General features: G+C 41.3%; 1 protein-coding gene across 18 annotated transcripts in view; it reads left to right on the forward strand.

Annotated features, from left to right (window-relative positions):
• Positions 1–20,688, forward strand: part of NCOR2 (nuclear receptor corepressor 2) — a 640,543-nt gene that overhangs the window by 356,440 nt on the left and 263,415 nt on the right. For all 18 annotated transcript variants that reach the window (XM_077461835.1, XM_077461842.1, XM_077461827.1 and 15 more), the window contains exons 13-14: positions 11,906–11,960; positions 15,121–15,219. In XM_077461835.1, the coding sequence (XP_077317961.1) occupies positions 11,906–11,960; positions 15,121–15,219 (154 nt within the window). The remainder of the gene's footprint in view (positions 1–11,905; positions 11,961–15,120; positions 15,220–20,688) is intronic.

Below are 20,688 nucleotides of genomic sequence, written 5' to 3' on the forward strand. Positions count from 1 at the left end.
TTTTTTTTCTTTTTTTTTTTTTTCTGACATTTGTGGATTATCATAGCTGTAGTAGAATGGAGGTAGGAAAGTATTGTCATTGTTAAAAATAATTTTTCCAAGACTGACCACATGCAATCAATCTTCTCTTGTTCTAGTAAATCGTTTTCCTCTTGAGAATGCAACAAAATCACTGCAACATTATTCATAAATTAGTCTGCTTACTCCGACTCATCAGAATAGAATTGTTAAGAAATATCCATGACTCAGTGAATGTTTATAAAAGGCTAAATATAACTTTGTATACTTTTCATCAAAAACGTTTACTTCCTTTAAAATAGGTGTGTTATATGGTTCATAATCACAATATATACATTACCAGCAAAAACTACAACCAAATAGGAACCCCGTGATATCTTTCCCACCCTGATCCCCTTAAGCCATGAAAGGCATAAAATACTTTTGTTACAAAAAATTCTGTTTCAGGATGCCTTAGTTTCTGGTCAGGTCATTGGATGCCTTATTAATGCCCTATATAATATTCAGAACGTTTTTCCACCTTTTTAATGTGACCTATAAACTGTACACATCATTTGAAAAACAAGCGAAAATTTTAGGGGGGGGGGTAAAATAAAATAATGTGGTTTTATAAGGCCGCGTACACACGCGGGGACTGTTCCCCCAACTTTGTCCGTCAAACAGTTTCGGCAAACAGTCCGCTCAAAATTAGCATGGACGGACATGGTCACACACGACGGACGAACAGTTTGCTGAAACCGTGCGCGATGACGTGAACGGCACGTACGACGGGACGAAAAATACGACGTCCTATACACTGCATTATAACTTTCGGCGTGAAAATCCTTTCTGAGCATGCGCGCAACTTTGTTTGACGAACAAGCCTACACACGCGGGGACTGTCCGCTGAAACAAGGTTTCAGCGGACAGTTTTTCGGAATTTCCGAAAAACCTTGTTCAGCGGACTGTTCGCTGAAACTGTCCGCTGAAAGCCCACACACGAGCGGACTGTCCGCTGAAACTTGGTTTCAGCGGACAGTTTCAGCGAACAGTCCCCGCGTGTGTACGCGGCCTAAGTGTGCACACCCTCTTATAACTGGGGATATAACTGTGTTCAGAATTAAGCCATCACATTCAAACTCATGTTAAATAGGAGTCAGTACTCACCTGCCATCATTTAAAGTGCCTCTAAATGACCCCAAATAAAATTCGGCTGTTTTGGTAGGCCTTCCTGACATTTTCCTAGTCACATTCTACAGCAAAAGCCATGGTCCTTTGAGCTTCCAAAGCATCAGAGGGATCTCGTTGTTAAAAGGTATCAGTCAGGAGAAGGGTACAAAAGAATTCCCAAGGGATTAGATGTACCATGGAAAGCAGTGAGGACAGTCATCAAGTGGAAAAAAATATGGCACAACAGTGACATTCCCAAGAACTGAATGCCCCTCCAAAATTGATGAAAAGACTAGAAGACAACCACATTAAAAGAGCTGCAGGAATATCTGGAAAGTATTGGCTGTGTGGTACATGTGACAACAATCTCCCATATTCTTCATATGTCTGGGCTATGGGGTAGAGTGGCAAGACAGAAGCCTTTTCTTATGAATAAAAACATCCAAGCCCGGCTAAATTTTGTACAAACACTAATGAAGTTTCCCAAAAGCATGTGTGAAAATATGTTATGGTCTGATGAAACCAAGGTTGAACTTTTTGGCTATAATTCCAAAAAATATGTTTGGTGCAAAAACACTGCACATCACCAGAAGAACTCCATACCCACCGTGAAGCATGGTGGTGGCAGCATCATGCTTTGGGGCTGTTTTTCTTCAGCTGGAACAGGGGCCTTAGTCAAGGTAGAGGGAATTATGAACAGTTCCAATTACCAGATATTGGCACAAAACCTTCAGACTTCTGCTAAAATGCTGAACATGAAGAGGAACTTCATCTTTCAGCATGACAAGAACCCAAAGTGTACATCCAAATCAACAAAGGAATGGCTCCAGCAGAAGAATCTGTGGGGTGATCTGAAGAGGGCTGTGCACAGGAGATGCCCTCACAATCTGAGAGATTTGTATTGTTTTTACAAAGAAAAGTGGGCAAATCTTGCCAAGTCAAGTTGTGCTATGCTGATACTCATATCCAAATAGACTGAGTGCTGTAATAAAACCAAAAGGTGCTTCAACAAAGTATTAGTTTCAGGGTGTGCACACTTATGCAACCATATTATTTTAATTTTTGATTTTTACTTCCCTCAACTGAGTTGTACAGTTTATAGGTCACATTAAAAGTGGAAAAAGTTCTGAAATGATTTAACTTTGTCTCATTTTTTTTTTTTTTTTTACATCACAGAAACCTGATGTTTTATTAGGGGTTTGTGGACTTTTTATATCCACTGTATGTGTAGATGTGGTTACTTTATATTTTTAAGTAGTTGGTTAAGAGTAAAAGTAAACTGTGGTCTAGACTAGACTGGACTGTGATAACAGTAACGCGTAAAAATGTATTACATCTGAAGACAACATAATCATGTCCAGGGATGACAAACTGGCAGTCAATGGTATGTTTACTGGGAACTAACTTAGCCTTGGGGTCTTCCAAAAACCATATGTTGTGAACAGAATGGAATAGTATAATGTGAACACAGCAAAGTTATTTTGGCATATGAGTAAAATTCATTGGGGAAAGATTGTAACTTTAAAAAAAAAATGTTTTAATGCATTATATGGCTTGGGAATTACTGTATTTGCTTATACACGAATATGGATACTCCCAGGTTAGGGGAGATGTAATGTTATCAATCCCTCTAATCCCAGAGACCCTATAGTTACAGTATATTGTCATAATTAAGTGTTATGTATACATGTGATGATAGACCGTCTTTGTGTGTTACAAATTCACTTTTCAGCTTATATCCAACCATGACAAATTCAGTATTTTATTTAGAAATAGGGGCATTGTAGATGTAGCATATATGTTGTGTTTACAGAACAGGATTTTGTAAAATCTCCCTATCCCATTAACCGTTTTTGGGGTATAAACTTCAGTCTTGTTTATGAGAACAGCAAGCAGTGACAGGACAGGGTCCTCTGCTACCCAAGGCAAATATGCCAAAGTGCTAAAAAGGAAACAAAACAGCACTCTGGGTTTCTGAATTCTGGGGTACTCTGTGTGTCTATCTCCCTATAGGAACCTGATGAAGTTGTGTTATGTTGAAATGTCCTAGCAAATAGCATGTACGCATGAATTGCTCTAACTAGACATACACAGTTTAGATACCTTATGCCATGACGTTTAACCCATTGGAGCAAAAAATACAGTTGGCATTACTAATGACAGGTATATGTGACTAATGAAATAAAATGGTACTAAAATGTTTTCTACTTTTTTATTTTTTTGTAAAAAAAAATAAAAAATAACATGTTTGTTATTTAGTTTGTGTGGAAGTTATGGGGTATGTACAATTTATATTTGAAAATTGATAAGCCCTGATGTTCTGACTGCCTAAAATGCCAGGACAGTACACATACACCCCCCCCCCCCCCCAATGGCCTTATTGTAAAGCCTAAGTTGTCAATTCTTTATCCACAATTCTTTTGAAAAGTATAAAAATGAAAAAAGTGTTTTTTTTTTTCTGAAAATTGTAATTTTAACAAGTTATTTCTCACACACAGCATAGGCATACTTAAAAATTCCCCCCCCCCCCCTAAACACATTCTACTACTCTTCCCAAGTATGGGGATCCCATATGTGTGAGACGGTTTTACAGCTTAGACACATGAAGGGGCCCAAAATCCAAGGTACACCTTCTGGCTTTCTTGGGGCATAAACTATGCATCCAATTTCTGGACTACCTATTACATTTTTGGAGGCCCTAAAGCACCAATATAAACCACCCACAAAATGACCACATTTTAAAAAGCAAAAACTCCAAGGTATTTTCTAAGAGGCATAATGAGTCTTTTGGAAATTTGTCATTTTTTACCATAAGTTTGGAAAATGTTGAAGGAAAATGAAAATGTATTTTTTATTCAAGATATTCCTAACACACAGCATGGGCATACTTAGAATTACTCCCCAAAGCACATTCTGCTACTCCAGAGTATGGCAATACCAAATATATTAGACTTTTTAACAGCTTCGCAACATAGAGGCCAAAATCCAAGCAGGACCTTCAGATATTCCAGGGGCATACATTATACATATAATTTCCTGACTGACTATCACATTTCTGGAGCATCAGGACAATGGAAACGCTTAGAAAATTAGCACATTTTGGAAACCATACAACTTAAAGTGGAGGTCCACCCTAAAGTGGACCTTCCGCTCATTGGAATCCTCCCCCCCTCCGGCGCCACAATTGGCACCTTTCAGGGGGGAGGGGGGTGCAGATACCTGTACAGGTATCTGCACCCACTTCCGGCGTAGATTCTGCAGAAGGTACACCCCTTTCCGCAGAATCTACTCCCCTTTCCGAAGGTCCCCCGCTGCCTGCTGGGAAACACACGGATCCCAGAGACAGCGGGGACCATCCTTATTGCGCAGCGCGACTCGCGCATATGCAGTAGGGAACCGGGAATGGAAGCCGAAAGGCTCCACTTCCTGATTCCCATACCAAAGATGGCGGCGGCAGCACCCGAGAGACGATCGAGAGATCGGCTTCGGGTGCCGACATCGCTGGGCGGGTAAGTGTCATTATTTTAAAAGTCAGCAGCTGCAGTATTTGTAGCTGCTGGCTTTTAAAAAAAAAAAAACGGCGGACTCCCGCTTTAAGGTATTTTCTAAGAGGCATAATGAGTCTTTTTAAAATATGTTTTTGGAAAATGCAAAAAGAAAATAATTTTTTTCTTGAACATCTTTCAGGACAGCCACCTTTTTAAGAGACCTCTCTTCACAGGAAACACCACCTTGGCTTAAAGATTTAAGTCCCTCCCACTGGATTCAGTTTTGGTGTTTTCTCCAGCGGGGAGACATCGATGCGAACTAGGGCTGATCAACTGGGGAGGTTGAAGCCGTGTTTTAAAAAAAAAAAATGTACATTTCTTTTACTGTGGGTAGAAGCATCCCCTAGCTGCTTTTTTTTTTTTTTTTTTTTTTTCCCCCGGTTGGTGGAGCTTTGGGCCTTGGGGAAGGTACCGTTAGGTCTGCCGCTTAGCCACCCAGAGCTTCTCCTGAGGCTGGGGAAGAAGCTTTGGGGCCCCAATCTCATTCTGTCAGAGGTGCATCATTCCTCTCTGCATTCTGTGTGGCCATTGAGGGAGGTCGAGGTTGGACCGGAGGGCGTAGTGACGTCATGTCCGGTGAGGGGCTGCACTTCAAGGCTGCGACTTTCGGTTCCGTGGCTTATGGTGCGAGCCTGTAAACGCTTTAGATGTCAGCGAGCTGCTCAGGAAGGCGGGACCACCGCGATCCTCAGTAGGAGATGTCCGGAGCAGAGGCGGCCCGGACTACTCCTGGTAATGCCAGCACCAGCCACTAAGGCTTTTACCCGATGGCTCCATGGGTGTAGACCCCTCTGTTGGTCGAGGGGTTGGGAGGTGGTACTGGGACCTTGGTAGTGTTTGGTCCTAGGGACACTCATGGTGACACTCTGCTTAGGAGTATGGCCTTCTATTTGGTTTTAAAAGTGAGCTGGAGGACTACAATGCCCAGCGTGCCCTTTGTGCAGTAAGCCTGCGGAACTGCAGTGCCCAGCGTGCCCTTTGTGCAGTAAGCCTGCGGAACTGCAGTGCTCAGCATGCCCTTTGTGCAGTAAGCCTGAGGAACTGCAGTGCTCAGCATGCCCTTTGTGCAGTAAGCCTGAGGAACTGCAATGCCCAGCATGCCCTCTGTGCGGTGAGCCTAAGGAACTGCTATGCCCAGCAGGCCCCTTTTTTGTTGGGTTTGGCCCCAGGCTGGCCCCCCCCGCCAGCTCAGCAGAGTATTGCACCTGCACACCAGTCTTATCCTCCGCTAATGGGGGGGCATGGGAGGGGTGGGGGCACTAATGACAAGCTGAGGAGTTGGTGCTTCTTCAGGCTCCCAGGTGGAGTCATAGGGAGAGAAGTTGGGGTTGGGAGACTTCTAGACCCTCCCGCTACAAGCTTTCCCTCAAAGGGGGTGTAGGATCTCTTGGGAGACATCCGTACCACCCTGAGAATCCAGGAAAAGAAGCCGCTATCCCTCCATGACTGGATGTATCAGGGCTTGGGGGACAGAAGTTGTTGTTGTTCCCGGCCCAGGAAGGTCTGATGGAATCCATCAAAGATTGACAAGATGTGGGGTGGAAACCCTTCCTTTCAAGGGCCCTGAAGCCTAGGTTTTCTTTTTCAAGGAGGAACGGGACGGGATGGAGACATCCTTGTCCTTTCCAATGCTCTTGCGGGGGGGGGGGGGGGGGGGTGAACAAGAGTAGTGCAGTTATCACCAGAGATGCCCGAGACTGGTGTCTCTCAGGAATGTAGTCAGCGGGATATGCAGATGGTTCAGTTCGGGTTACACTGTAGTGATGTGGTGGAGATCAGGGACACTTGTGGATTTGGTAACAGTGACACTGGTGTGGATTGCGAACATTGTTGCTGGCTGTACTGCTTTAGTGACATCGTCATTGGCTTGACGGTGATCAGTAACACTATTGCTGGCTACACTGGTCTGGCAAAACTGTTACTAGGGTAATGGTGATCGGGTACACAGTGACTGGCTGTTCAAACTCTCCGCGTTTAGGGCCTTGCACCCACATGGATGTTAGATTGTGTGTGTGTGCAGCTGCTGTGTCCTAATATACATTGATGGGACTGCCTGCAAGAGGATGCATGGAACACCTGGCCTTCACGCATGGTAAGCAGTAATACATCCCGTGTGAACGAGACCTTATGGTAGCGTTGCGATTGGTGTGGCGGTGATCAGGGACACTGTGACTGGCTTTACTATTGGGGCTTGTTCACACGGAGTGTATCATTGTGTACCCCATGTGAGGGTAGTGTTTATCTGCATAGTGGTGCGCTGGTGTTTCATACCCATGCAGGCAGTCCCAACAATCTCTATTTGGACACAGAGGCTGCACGGACACAGCTGCTGCTCCCAAACTGACATCCATGCAACATCCACATGGACATGAAATTGGAAGCAGCCGCTGTGTCCCAATAGACTTAAATGGGACTACCTGCACAAGGATGCGCAGAATACATATGCACCCCTATGTGGTTAAACACTGATCTCGCACGGGGTATGCATTGATACGCCTCGTGTGAATGAGGCCGTAGGGTGACACTGGGACTGATGTAGCAATGTTCAGGGACACTGGTTGCACTGGTGTAGCAAATAAGGGCTTGTTCACACTCGCAGGTGGGGTGGTGGTAAAACCATGTGGTTGAGCTGCATTTTACTGCCCTCACCAGCTCACCCCTTAAGCTGGAAAGGTAGGGTCAGGCGTGAACACATGCCATGGCAGGGATTTCGGTCATTTTTTAACCGCTTTTGAACAGTTCCAAATATGATTGCAAGTAATACCAAGAAACAAAGCAATCTGTTATCCATAAGTTCTAACAACCACCAAAATTCTGCAAGATTTGAAGTTGAAACTGGACAATGAATTCAGTTTATTACAATTTATTGGAAGATCAAGGCAAATGTAATGGAAATGAGAGAAAACTATCATTTTTGGTTGAAGGAGATTGAAATTGTCACAGCACATAGCCAGGGCAATTTGATTTCATCTTCGTGCACTGATCAAAATCACCATTTTATGTTCTTTTACTTTCTATTTTATTTTTTTCAAATTTGCAAAGTTCCATTGCTCCATCAAATTGCTACATGTATGGTCCTAGATAGTTTCATTGAATTTCGTATCTCTGTAGTTACAAACATTTAGGGATAAGTAATTGCACTACTATGTCTCTGCCCTATGGTCCTGAAGGTTTGTTGTAATCTAGACATAACTATATGATAGCTTCACTTCATTTTCATCCCAAGAGGATCTTTAGTCATATTTATTTCTTAGAAAAGTTGTAATAAAAATCCCAACACCAGGATTTTTTTTTCTTTTACTGTAAGTAGGTGAAGTGAAATGTAGCTGACAAATATCTGGTAAACAAATAAAATGGCGCATAAATTAGGGCTCTAGTTGTGTTGCTGTATACTATCTTAACGTAAATACTTGTTCTTGGAGTTCCCTGAGAATTGAACGTTTACATGTTGACATACAGTATATTCCCCAAAGGCAACCCATTCTAAAATGTCCATAACAAATAGGCACCATTTTTGACAACTGGCGCATCACAACACAGGGTGGTACATTACCATTCTTTGTGTTGCACAACACATGCATTGGCGCTGGGGCCCTTGTTGCCTTGGGGGTTCATTCAAAAAGAATGCCACTGCAATGCGCTAATACACCTAATGTATGGTAATTCATGTTGGTGTAATTCACGCATTAACGCAAGGCACCAAAGCGTGAACCCAGCTTGAAGGAACATTCCAGAATTTGTGGAGTGAACATGCACATTTTATGGACTACAGTGCGTTTGTTGTGACTTTCACAATGCCTGCACATTTGATAGGGCCTAGTTCTGTTAATGTGATTGCTGGTCCCCTGAAACCTGGACTAAAAAGAACCATATGTGTCATACTTAAATAATTGCCTTTGTTGACCAGGGCCAGTACTGTATGCAGTTTAACCAAGTAACATATCTTAGCTAATGATACTGCTGCTCAGCAGTGTAAAGGAGCCCTATCCAGTGTACAATTAATCATATTACAAAAACAGACTAAAAATGAGAATCACCTAGAAACAGTCCTTGTGGCTGATTTCAAGATTTTCCTTCTCATGAGTTACAGCCAATGTGTAAAGCATTTTAATGGCTTAACATATCTTAACCCCTTCCATCCAACCGTATGCACATATGCGGCCTCGGCTTTAAGGGGTTATACCGGGATGATGAATGCAGCTACATGCATCATCCCGTACGGTTTTTATAGAACAGGCGGTTGGCTCTTCAGGGGATAACAACCGATGCGGCTTTTAGACACTCGGCTGTTAGCCTGGAGGAGCGAGAGGGGGTGCCCCCCCCTCTTCCACAGCTCTTCCCGGGCCTCCCATCCCACCGGCAGACCCGATCCACTGTCCGGCACTTCCACCAGTTAGACTGGAAGGAAGCCGGAAATGGCTTTGTTCCAGTCTGCTTTGTGTAAACAAGGAAGCAATGTCACAACGCCACTTCTGGTTTACTCGGCTGCTGATGGCGCCATTTAAAACAAATAGACCCCCGATCCCTCCATAACGAGTACCTGTCACCACCCATTACTGTCACAAGGGATGTTCACTTTTATTGCTGTCACAAGGAATGTAATCGGATTTTTTTTTTTTTTTTTAAAGTGACAATGAAAAATGAATAAAATAAATAAGAATTTTTTTTTTAAAGCACTCCTATCCCTGCAAAGAAAATGCACGTGCAAGTCGCTCCCGCATATGTAAACAGTGTTCAAATCACACATGTGAGGTATCGTCAGAGCGAGAGCAATAATTCTAGTACTAGTCCTCCTTTGTAACTCTAACCTGGTAACCGTTATTTTTTTTTTTAAACGCCGCCTATGGAGATTTTTAGGTACCATAGTTTGTCGCCATTCGACTAGCGTGCACAATTTCAAAGCATGACATGTTGGGTACCTATTTACTTGGCGTAACATCATCTTTCACATTATACAAAAAAGATTGGGCTGACTTTACTGTCCAGTATTTATTTTTATTTTTTATTTTTTTATTCATGAAAGTGTGTTTTTTCCTTTAAAAAAAAAAAAAAAAAAAGTTTGAAAGACTGCTGCCCTAATACAGTGCGAGATAAAATATTGCAACAATTGCCATTTTATTCTATAGATTCTTTGCTAATAAAATAAAATAAATATATAAATATTTGAGGGTTCTAAGTAACTTTCTAGCAAGAAATACAGATTTTAACTTGTATGTTTACAGCAAAGAATCAGACGTAATGGCAAGATAACAGCCTCCAATCTTATGTATGTGTATTAACCCTGGGCATGTCAGGCAGTCAGGTGATGTGTTTTGGGGTTTTCTTTGGAGTACATACTCCTTTCTAATTATTCATTTTTAAAATGGAACTTCACCTAAAAGGGAAAGTTCTGCTACCCCTCCCCAACTACTTTGGATGTTTTCTGACAGGCACCCCCTCCGAGCAGAAGTTTGCTCCCCCACCCCTGTCCACAACCTTCTGTGACACGTCACAGCTCCCAGGAGGCTGCAGGCCCATTGAGAGAGTGCATTGCTATTTGCACATGCACAGTGTGTAGCACCAAGCAGTCACAGCCAGCTTCCCACATCCAGGATACCGGCTCTGGGTACCCAAAGACCAGTGAAGAACTGGTCTGGGTGAGGACAGCGCTGGATCCCCGGATTGGTAGGTGCATGTTTATTAAAAGACAGAAGCTACAGTATTTGTAGCTGCTGACTTTAATTTTGTTTTGAGTTCCTTTATAACATTTTAGATGACGTGCAGATTGTAGGCACAGGTTTCGGAAAAATCTATTAGTTGGAGAGATCTGTACAATCATTATGATACATTGTCCACAGTGAAATGGAACAGAAAGTAATCTGTTTACTGAAGTGACCTATCCAGTAAATTTAACCTCTTCTCCTCCTGACCGGTTTTCAGCCAACAGCGGGCTAAAGTCGGCTGTCAGATGACGCCAACTTAACGTCAGGATTCACCCAGATGCCTGGACTGGCAGCTGGCTCAGCCAGATTGCAAGCCCTTATGAGCAGGACCTTCATTTGAATGAGTTTCTTCAGTATTTTTTTTTTTTTTTCTTACATTGTATTCTAACTTTATTTCCTTTTTTTATGTGTTGCTTTTTTGTAAAATGCATTGCAAAACTTTCTTTTAATAAGTGATTGCCATCACTGATTACACAGTAACAATTCCGGCCTAGCGGACTTTGAAATGCATGTTTCAAAGCTGAACCATATCATAGGGCTGATTTGTGAAAATATGAGCTGAAGTGGTATTACTATCCAAAGCAATTAATAGGTTTCATTTCCTTTAATTCTCTGAGAGAGAAAAAGAAGAAATGGATCTGGTTTTGTTTTATATAAAGTTACTATATTACATTCGACGATATGTATATCCAAATGGTTTGATTTTATAACCATACAAAGGTATACCAGAAAAAGTAGCAAATAAGCAATAGGATTTCTAATAGCCAATCATCAGGTTTTACAATCCGGGAGTAAATTATAGTTTATTAAAATAAACATGCACCACACTTAAGCATTCTTTTGCAATGGGCACCTATATCAATAGAGTCTTAACATGTACATTAACTTTATACATAGTTGCCAGTGCTTTACATTAAATCTTTTAATACCTTTTGGGTCTAAACCAGTCTGCCTACACTCTTTTAACTCTACATCTTTGGAAAATTGATTTAAAAATAATACATGGCTTGTTAAATATTTCTCTTAAAAAGTAAAAATTTGGGTTAATATTCCAAACACCACATATCATCTTGTCTGGCCACCTCTATTTTGAAATCACTGAATCAGAAGAAGCAAAACATGTAGGTGAGGAAATCGGAATGAAATTCCATATTCCACTCAGCATACTTTCTCCAGATCACTACATGTCACTAGATCAGACAGCCAGAAAACTAGTATTTTCAGAAGAGGTCAACAATTGCAAACCCGTTCTTCCTTAGGACAAACTTCTATTTTTTTTTTTATGTTAGGCTCCATTGCATATATCAAATCTGTTTGCATGCTGATAGTGCAAATCGTCCATTTGTAGCTTGGTGACATGATGTTGGCACTATCCTGGTGTATGAGAAGGACATTCTGCTGTGTGATATTAATGTGACATGTGGTGTGCTGAGAATTAAGAGTTTATTATGGTGTTAAGTCTAAGCTGTTATGTTTTTCTCATTACAGATTTATCCAGCAACCAAAGAACTTTGTGTTCATTGCTTCGTTCCTGGAAAGAAAGGTACTAATATTATTTTTTTATAATTGTCTGAGAAACATTCTTGTTACATACTGTGTGTTTTTCTTAGGGCAGTCATACATAATCCATTTTTTTTTTTCGTTCAACCAGGGGGGTTCACATTTGATGTGGATGAGGGATCACTCCCCTGAGCTAATGTATAGCTATACATTGATTAGTGTTGAGGGCCATAGCCAGTGGCACTGATCATTCGGGAAACACCCTGCCGGTCTCCCTGGGCTAGTTGGTTGTACACATGTCAACCCAATAGATCAAATTCAGTACTAGCTAGCCCAGGGGGGCTGCCAGAATTACCAGGTATTTCAAAATAAGCAATACAAAGAGAACAGGATACTTTTTAACACAAGTATATGGTACAGCAGGCACATATCAGGAATAGGAAATGTTAGGGGTAACAATTTTTTTTTACGTTGAATCAACCCTTTTCTTTGTAGAGTTGAATGGGTCAAAGATCATTAGGAATAATCTAATCTAATTTTGACTGTTTGATTAAATGTCAACTTTTTCCCTTGGATTTTTTTATGCTAGGACTGATTGACTACTCAAGAACAAAAGAGTATGTGCAAAATTGGAATTGGTGCCCATGGCCACCAGCAGATTTTTTTTATTTTTATTTTTCAGGACAATAAAATTGAATTAATTGATACAGGTGACAACTACAGTTTTTTGCTCATTTATTTTCTTCTTTTGTATTGAATTAGGCTCATTTGATTTAAGGCAGTACTATTTACAGAAAAAAAAAAGAATAGCACTCTTTTTATATAAAATCAGGTAGAGATTCATGAGTTGGAGCATGGTCAAAGTGAACTTTTCTGAAAGTGGAGAACCACTTCTGGGTCGGCTCATGACGATATACGTCGGCACTTTGAAGAGGGATATCGTTATGGCAGCAGCTAGCGACCATAACCCCTGGTATCCTCTTCTTCAGTGAGTGGTCTGGTTTCAGATAAAAGTGGTCTCAGTGGCGGATTTGCCGCAAGATCACTTTCATTTGCGGTGGGAGAGGGACCCTCCACCCCCTCCCCCCGCCGATCTCCGGTGCCCTCCACCGCTTACCAGTGCCAGCGGCAGAGGCAATCTGATCCTTATCCCTGTTAGGTATGGAGATGAATGAGGGGAATATGGCTCCCACCCATCTCCATACCATTGCAGGGCAGAAGCAATGTCAAAACGTCACTTCTACCCATAGCTCTTAAAGGGACTTTATTTTTTTTTTTTGCATTTTAGTGTAAATATCAGATCTGAAGTCTTTTTGACCCCAGAGCTCATATTTAAGAGGCCCTGTCATGCTTTTTTTTCCGAAGCCAACGCATACATAAGTAGCGCCCGCATATGAAAACGGTGTTCAAAACACACATATGGGGTATAGACCTAGATCTCCTCTGTAACTCAAAACATTCAACCTGTAGAATGTATTTTTTTTAAACGTCGCCTATGGAGATTTTTAAGGGTAAAAGTTTGTCGCCATTCCACGAGCGGGTGCAATTTTGAAGCATGACATGTTGGTTATCAATTTACTTTGCGTAACATTATTTTTCACAATGTAAAAAAAATTAGGCTAACTTTACTGCTGTCTTATATTTTTAATGCCAAAAATTTATTTTTTCCAAAAAAGTGCGCTTGTAAGTTGGCTGCGCAAATACGATGTGACAGAAAGTATTGCAACAATTTTATTCTCTATGGTGTTAGAAAAAAAATATATAATGTTTGGGGGTTCTAAGTAATTTTCTAGAAAAAAAACCCCCAGTTTTTAACAGGTAAACACCAAATCTCAGAAAGATGCTCGGTCCTTAAGTGATTAAAGGTGTGTTAAACCTAAAAACAAAAATGCTGCTTTCCAAGGGTGTCTACACTGATCCTCCATAAAAAGAGAAACCACTTTAAGCCCTTGTACACACGGTCGGAGATTCCGACAACCAAATCCGTCGGAGTAATTCCGGAAGAGGTCTGGAAGTGATGTTGCATACACACGGTTGGACTAAGTTGTTGGAAAATCCGATTGTACATAACGTGATGACGTTATTTCGTTACGACGGGACTACGTTCAGGCTAGTAGCCAATAGCTTTGGTCTAGGAATTTGATCTGAGCATGCGTGGCACTTTGTCCGTTGGAGTAGGCTACACTTGATCGGAGTATGTCCGATCGGAGCATTTTGTCGGAAAATTTTACCGCCAAGTTGGAAAAGTTGGTACGTCGGGTATTCCAATGGAAACAGTCCGATGGAGACCACACACAGTCGGAATATCTGACAAAACGGTCCGATAGGACACATTCCGTCGGAATCTCCGACCGTGTGTGCAAAGGCTAAGACAGTAAGTGTGTTAAAGGGGTTGTAAACCTTTGTGTTTTTTCATCTTAATGCATCCTATGCATTAGGGTGAAAAACACCTGGCAGTTTTTTTTATAGCACTAATAGCTGTATAATTGTCAATCAACCCAAAAATGTGTCTGTGTCCACCATAATGTCGCAGTCTCAATAAAAATCGCAGAATGCCTGTGCTGTAATGCAAAGATAAATTGTACGCAAATTGAAGATGTTGTAAAGACTGAAGGGTTTTTACCTTCATGCATTCTATGCATGAAGGTAAAAAAACTTCTGTCTGCAACATCCCCCCTATTATTTACCGGAGTCCCCTTTTTGATCCAGTGATGTGCACAAGACCAGCGGCTCCCCTGGGTCTCTCCCTCCTCATTGGTTGAGACACAGAAGTGGGAGCCATTGGCTCCTGCTGCTGTCAATCACAACCAGTGAGGGGGGGGGGGGGGGGTCGGTGGCGGGGCCAAGCCACACTCTGTGTGTCTTATGGGCACACAGAGGCAGTTTGGGATTGAGCATGCACGAGTGCCCTCATAGCAAGCTGATTGCTATGCAGGCACTTGGCAAGAGGAAGGGGCCAGGAACACTGGCAGGGGATCCAAGAAGAGGAGGATCCGGGCTGCTTTGTGCAAAACCAAGGCACAGAGCAGGTAAGTATAATATGTTTATAATTTTTTTTTTTTTTTAATAAAACAAACCTTTAATATCACTTTAGCAGCTTAACTTAAGTATATAGATTCATATTTTTGTGGAAAAATAAATCTGGTTCAGTGTTTGCCCTAATGTAGCTATACTAATATGTGGGTATTCTCTCTGTTTCACAGACTGTGTCGGATTGTGTTCTTTTCTACTACCTGACTAAAAAGAATGAGAACTACAAAAGTCTTGTACGAAGGAATTACAGACGGCGAGGAAAGAATCAAGTAAGGCATTATTTTATTTTTTTCCCTTCTTGAAGTAAAACCTGGTTCTCCTATAGATATCCACTGTGAATAGTGACTGTTTTAAAAAGTAATTAGTGGGCTATTTTGGAACATATTCAGTGCAAAAAACAAACATAACATAACAAATTCTTAGGACAGTGAACTTGTTTCAATGTCACCCACCATTGGGGGTGGGATGATTGACCGCCTGTCTAGTCTTGCAGTATAAAAGGGCCTAGTGCAGGGATATGTAATTAGCGGACCTCCAGCTGTTGCAAAACTACAAGTCCCATCATGCCTCTGCCTCTGGGTGTCATGCTTTTGGCTGTCAGTCTTGCTATGCCTCATGGGAGTTGTAGTTCTGCAACAGCTGGAGGTCTGCTAATTGCATATCCCGGGCCTAGTGAGTGCATATGCAATCGTATGAAGTCTACCAACTGTTTTTACAAGTGATTTGATACAGCTCTTGTGTAATTACATCTCATTGGATTAGTGGCGCCAGGGTAATGTATTGTGCAGCAATACTTAGGTAAAGTTCAATTATATGGAGATATGCACCATTATATTTATAAGATAAGTGGGTGAAGAAAGTCAAAGGGAAGACATGGGAGCAGGAAAACTACAAAGGGTGCAAGGCAAAAGCCCACAGTTTGCATAGCTTGAGAAGTGTAAGGTATATCATTTGCACTCGAATGTATGTCCAGAGTGGGAAATAGGTTGGTAGGGTGCCAAACCCTACCTAGTTGTAGTGCATTAAAGATAGATTATCAATGAGAATGGGTGTCGACCAGTTAAACCGTCACATTTTGTGTTGTCACTGCGTTCAGTGTTTCTTTAAAGTGGAACCAGCATGCCCACGTGCTGGTGAATTTAGAGGGGTCATCATGTGCGACACTGATCAGCTCCTCCATTTCATCCGTATGGCTAATACAGTGCCAGTCCCTTAACGTTGGGGTTGTGGTGGTACCCCATACTGCTGGGATGCACCGCCTAGCGGCATTTACTAAATGAAGAGCCAGAGATTTGTGATATTTGGGTTTTGAAAGGGAAGTTTGATGTAGTATGTACTGTGCTGAGGTAAAGTCAAGGGTAAAGGTGGTGATTTTAGGTTATTTCATCATGCACTGCTTTCCAGAATTCCTGTAATTCAGACAGACAGGACCACCAGATAGGCAACAAGGATCCAGGTGCAGATTCACATCTCCAACACAGAGGGGAGGTTAGGGGAGAAAATTTGTGGCGGATTACAGGGGTTGTGACATGTAACATTTACTGATCCTTTGTGCAAGTGGGTAAAGATTTTATTCCAATCTGCGTTCAAGTTGTGTTTCCCATGTCTGGCAGACTTTAGTGGTGCTTGGGGTGTATGTGGGAATTAACAGAGATCATATGTTATTGTGTCACGAGTCCTTTGCAAATAGCTTTGAATGGTGTGTGGGAGCGGAACGTGGCGTTTCTCATTTTTGCTTGTAGTGCTTCAAAGGATAGAAAGGCAACTTTGTGGAAAAAATGTTCAGCGTATACCTGTTTGTGGGACCATATGTCTTTTAAGAATTGTTTGGAAAGTCCAGGAGAAGACTGGGTTATGTCTAAGGGGGAATACATTTTTTTTTAACCCCGTTATGTTACTAAACATCATAGACCTGGTTCACACCTCTGTGTTTTTTGGTGCTTTTTGCAGAAACGCACTACAGTTCATTTACATGGTTTCCTCTGGGACACATTCACATTTATGCTTTTTTCAGCCGCTGCATATTTGGAAAGGGTCAGGGACACAAAACGGTGCTTTCTTGGTTCAATATTCTTCAATGGAGAAGCTGCAGAAAAGCATGTACTGCGTTTTTGCAGCAAATGCAAAAACGCAAATCACAGCAAAATTACGTGCGCAAAAATCAAAACGCACAGCAAAAAGCACTGCAGAAACAGATTAAAAGCAAACTGCATAGGTGTGAACTGAGCCTTATGCTGGCCACATGGATCAATTTTCAGACAAGAACATTCAGACAAAAAATCTTTGTACATTCCCTGAATGAAAGAATGTTTGAAATTTTCACTTGTCTTTTAACATTCTGTTTTTAAATTGAATGTCATTTCTGAATAAATACCACATACGCTGTCTGAAAATTCCTTTGACCAAGAAGTTTTCTATTTCCAAATTTTCCTGTTACTGTGGTTGAAAATTTACATCGATTTGACCCCACTAATGATTAGAAAATCGAACGTTCTTAAAATGACTATTTTTTTTTTTTTTGAAGGAAGAAATTGTTTGTTTTTTTAAACAATAGTATATATAAACTAATAGTACATACAGTATATCCCCTCTAATAGTATATAGATTATATCTCCTCTGTCTGTTATTCTCAGAGTGGATTAGAGATTTTGCTCCCTAACCAAATAGTTATTTATATTTACCACCGCATAGAGATATTTAAGAAATACATTTCCTTTTTTTAACTTTGTATATTTAACTAAATTGTACACCACCCTTTTTTTTTTTTTTCTTCTTTTTTAAGGTTATTAACTGATTAATCAAACAATAATCGACCAACTAATTGATTATGAAAATAATCTTTAGTTGCAGCCCTAATCGGGTGTGTGTTATATTCTGTAGGTATGCGTTGTTTGTGTAGCCAAGGAATCAATCCTAGCGGTACCACGTAACCTGCCTGCTTGGATGTAAATCCATGCTTTTATCTTTTTTTTTTTTTTTTTTTTTTTTTTTTTCAAATATGCTTTTATCTTTTTATGGCGATGCCAGTCAACAATTCTAGATAAGTGACACTCTGAGTAATAATTGTAGATGTCAGACAGGCCTATGCCTCCTCCTAGTTTGGGTAGAGTAAACATGGTATAGTTTAGTCTAGGACGTTTGTTGCCTCAGATGAATAGTGTGCAGGCCCTGCAATACGCCATGAAAAATGCCTTGGATAGCTGAATAGGTACCGTTTCTAGTACATAAAGGTTTGCAGGTCACTTTGGATTTTTCTCAGTATGGGCAAGTAGTTCAGTGTGTAGAGCTCTGATAGGGATATTGGGAGTTGTATCCCAAGGTATGTTATCGATTGCTTTTGCCACACAAAGGGGAAGCTGGTTTTGCATGTTTTTACCTCATATGCTGTTTGCATCACATTGAGAGTGAAGGACTTGGCAAAGTTAATCTGCATATTAGAGAGGTCTTTGTAATATGAAAAGTCTGTTAAGTAGTGCAGCAATGGAAGTCAGTGGTTCAGATAGGAATAATAAGATATCATCCGTAAAGGCTGCTATTTTAAAGGTGCGTTCTACAATCTCAATTCCTTTAATGTTGTTAGCTCTAAGTGCCGCAGCAAGGGTTCCAACCTCAGAACAAACAAAAGCAGCCCTGCCTAGTGTCGCTTGATATAGAGAAGGCATTCAATAGAGGGCAATTCACTCTTTAGCTGTCGGAAAAGCATACAGTGCAAATATGTAGTTAAGCATGTTATGGCCTAAGCTTATGTGCTCCAAGACACGCATGTAGTCCCAGGCCCCCCTATCAAATGCCTTCTCCATGTCCAAAGACAGGAAAAACCCTCTGTGGTTGTTCTTAGTTAACCAGTAATGTAAGGCTTTCAGGATATTGTCCCTGCCCTCTGCCTGGGATAAAGCCAACTTGATCATTGGTTATGAATGATGGCATATGTACCGATAAGCGAATGGCCAAAATTTTTGCGAAGATTTTTAAGTCGACATTGAGTAAGGATATTGGTCTATAATTGGTGACTTTTCCTTCCTTGGAGATTACCATTATGTGTGCTTCCAACTTGCCCATAAGGCCACTGGGTTGGATGTTAGCGAGTTGAAAGCAGACAAAAAAGGGACCGTGAGAACGTTGACAAATATTTTTTGTAATAAGATGTCGAAAAGCCGTCAGGGCCAGGACTCTGTCCTACTTTTAGTTGTTTTATAGATGGGGCTAGTTCCTCAGCTGGGACCGTTTTAAATTGTGTGCATCCTCCCTGGAAATAGGATTTGGACTATATTCTGTTAAAAAGGCTGAGATGGATTCTTGCGTAAAGATTTGGTCAGTCCTAGAAGGTGAGTTGGGTCTTATGTTATAAAGATTTGCATAGTAGTGAACAGATTGGTCAGCTATATCATCTGCTGAGGCTAGAGGACGCCCCTCTGGGGAGTTAATATGATGTATTGTGGTGGCCACTCTGATAGATTGTAGGGCTCTCGCTAACATCTTACCGCTTTTGTTTCCTTGCTCATAGAACAGTTTTTTGGATAGAATATATTTACGTCTTCTTGTCCATCCTAATTCAGTAAGTAGGTCTTTTGTGGCATCTAGTAGATCCTTAAAAGTTTGATCAGCACGTGATTATTTTTTTTTTTTTTTTATGTGAAACTTCCAGCCCACAGATACGGTCCGTTAAAGCATCTAGATGTGCCTGTCTCTCCTTCCTCCTCTGTGCGGTCATAGCAATTGGCTCTCCTCTAATCACACATTTGTAAGCTTCCCAGGTTGAGATAGGGGAGATTGTTGGGTCTGAGTTGTCCTGAAAGTATAAGCTTAGATTAGTGTGAAGTCTGTGTGTTTGGTCTGTGAGAAGAGAGGCGTCTAGGCACCATTGTTTGGTGTGCTGAGCAGATTCTGGTAATGTTCAGGTCATTTTGATTGGGTTATGATCAGAAATAATCATGGGCTCGATGGTGGCCTTCGACAAGAAGCGAAGGTCTGATTGGGAAAGAAAAAGATAATCTAGCCTGAAGTGGCAATTGTGGGGTGGGGAGAAATATGTATAATCATATGAGGTTGGTCTTCCGTAGTGCCCTATATAGCAAGGAAGATGTGCCTGTACAGGTGTCAAGGATGGGTTACAGAGGTATATTGAGATCTCCGTCTAATATGAGGATGCCTGATTGAAAGGTGGTGAGGTGGTTCACAAGCGAATTGAGCAAGGTGCCCTTTTTCACGTTCAGGCAATAAATATTTGCCAGAGTGATTGGTCTGTTGTATAGAGTACCTTTCACAAAAAGGAACTTCCCCTCGGTGTTGTCAAGCATATGCATAATATTTATTGGGGAGTGTTTGGAGATAAGGATGGACACCCCTTTAGTTCTGCCTTGGCTGTTGGTAGCATGATGAGCTATTGGTAAAATTTGATTGGTCAATGTGGAAATTTGGTTGGATCGAAAATGGGTTTCTTGTATAAGCACATTATCGGCTTTCATCTTATTCATTAGTAGTAGCAGTTGAGAACGCTTTTCTGGAATATTCAGTCCCTGAGCATTGATCGAGACAAACTTCAGGGTTTTGGGTATATCTTTAGATTGTCTGGTATCAGTTAGGAGAGCAATGGTGGGGACTGAAGCACACAATATGTTCAGATATTCTTTGAGAAAAATGATGGAACCAATTGTTTTTTAAGGAGAAAGGGGTTGAGGAGAGAAACAAAAAAGGGTGGGGGTGCAAACAGGGAAGAGAGGGTAGGCCCGGGAGGCTAT

This window comes from Lithobates pipiens, unplaced genomic scaffold (assembly GCF_037356315.1).
Source record: "Lithobates pipiens isolate NorthernLeopardFrog02 unplaced genomic scaffold, aLitPip1_a1.2 Scaffold_3, whole genome shotgun sequence".
NCBI classification, from domain to species: domain Eukaryota; kingdom Metazoa; phylum Chordata; class Amphibia; order Anura; family Ranidae; genus Lithobates; species Lithobates pipiens.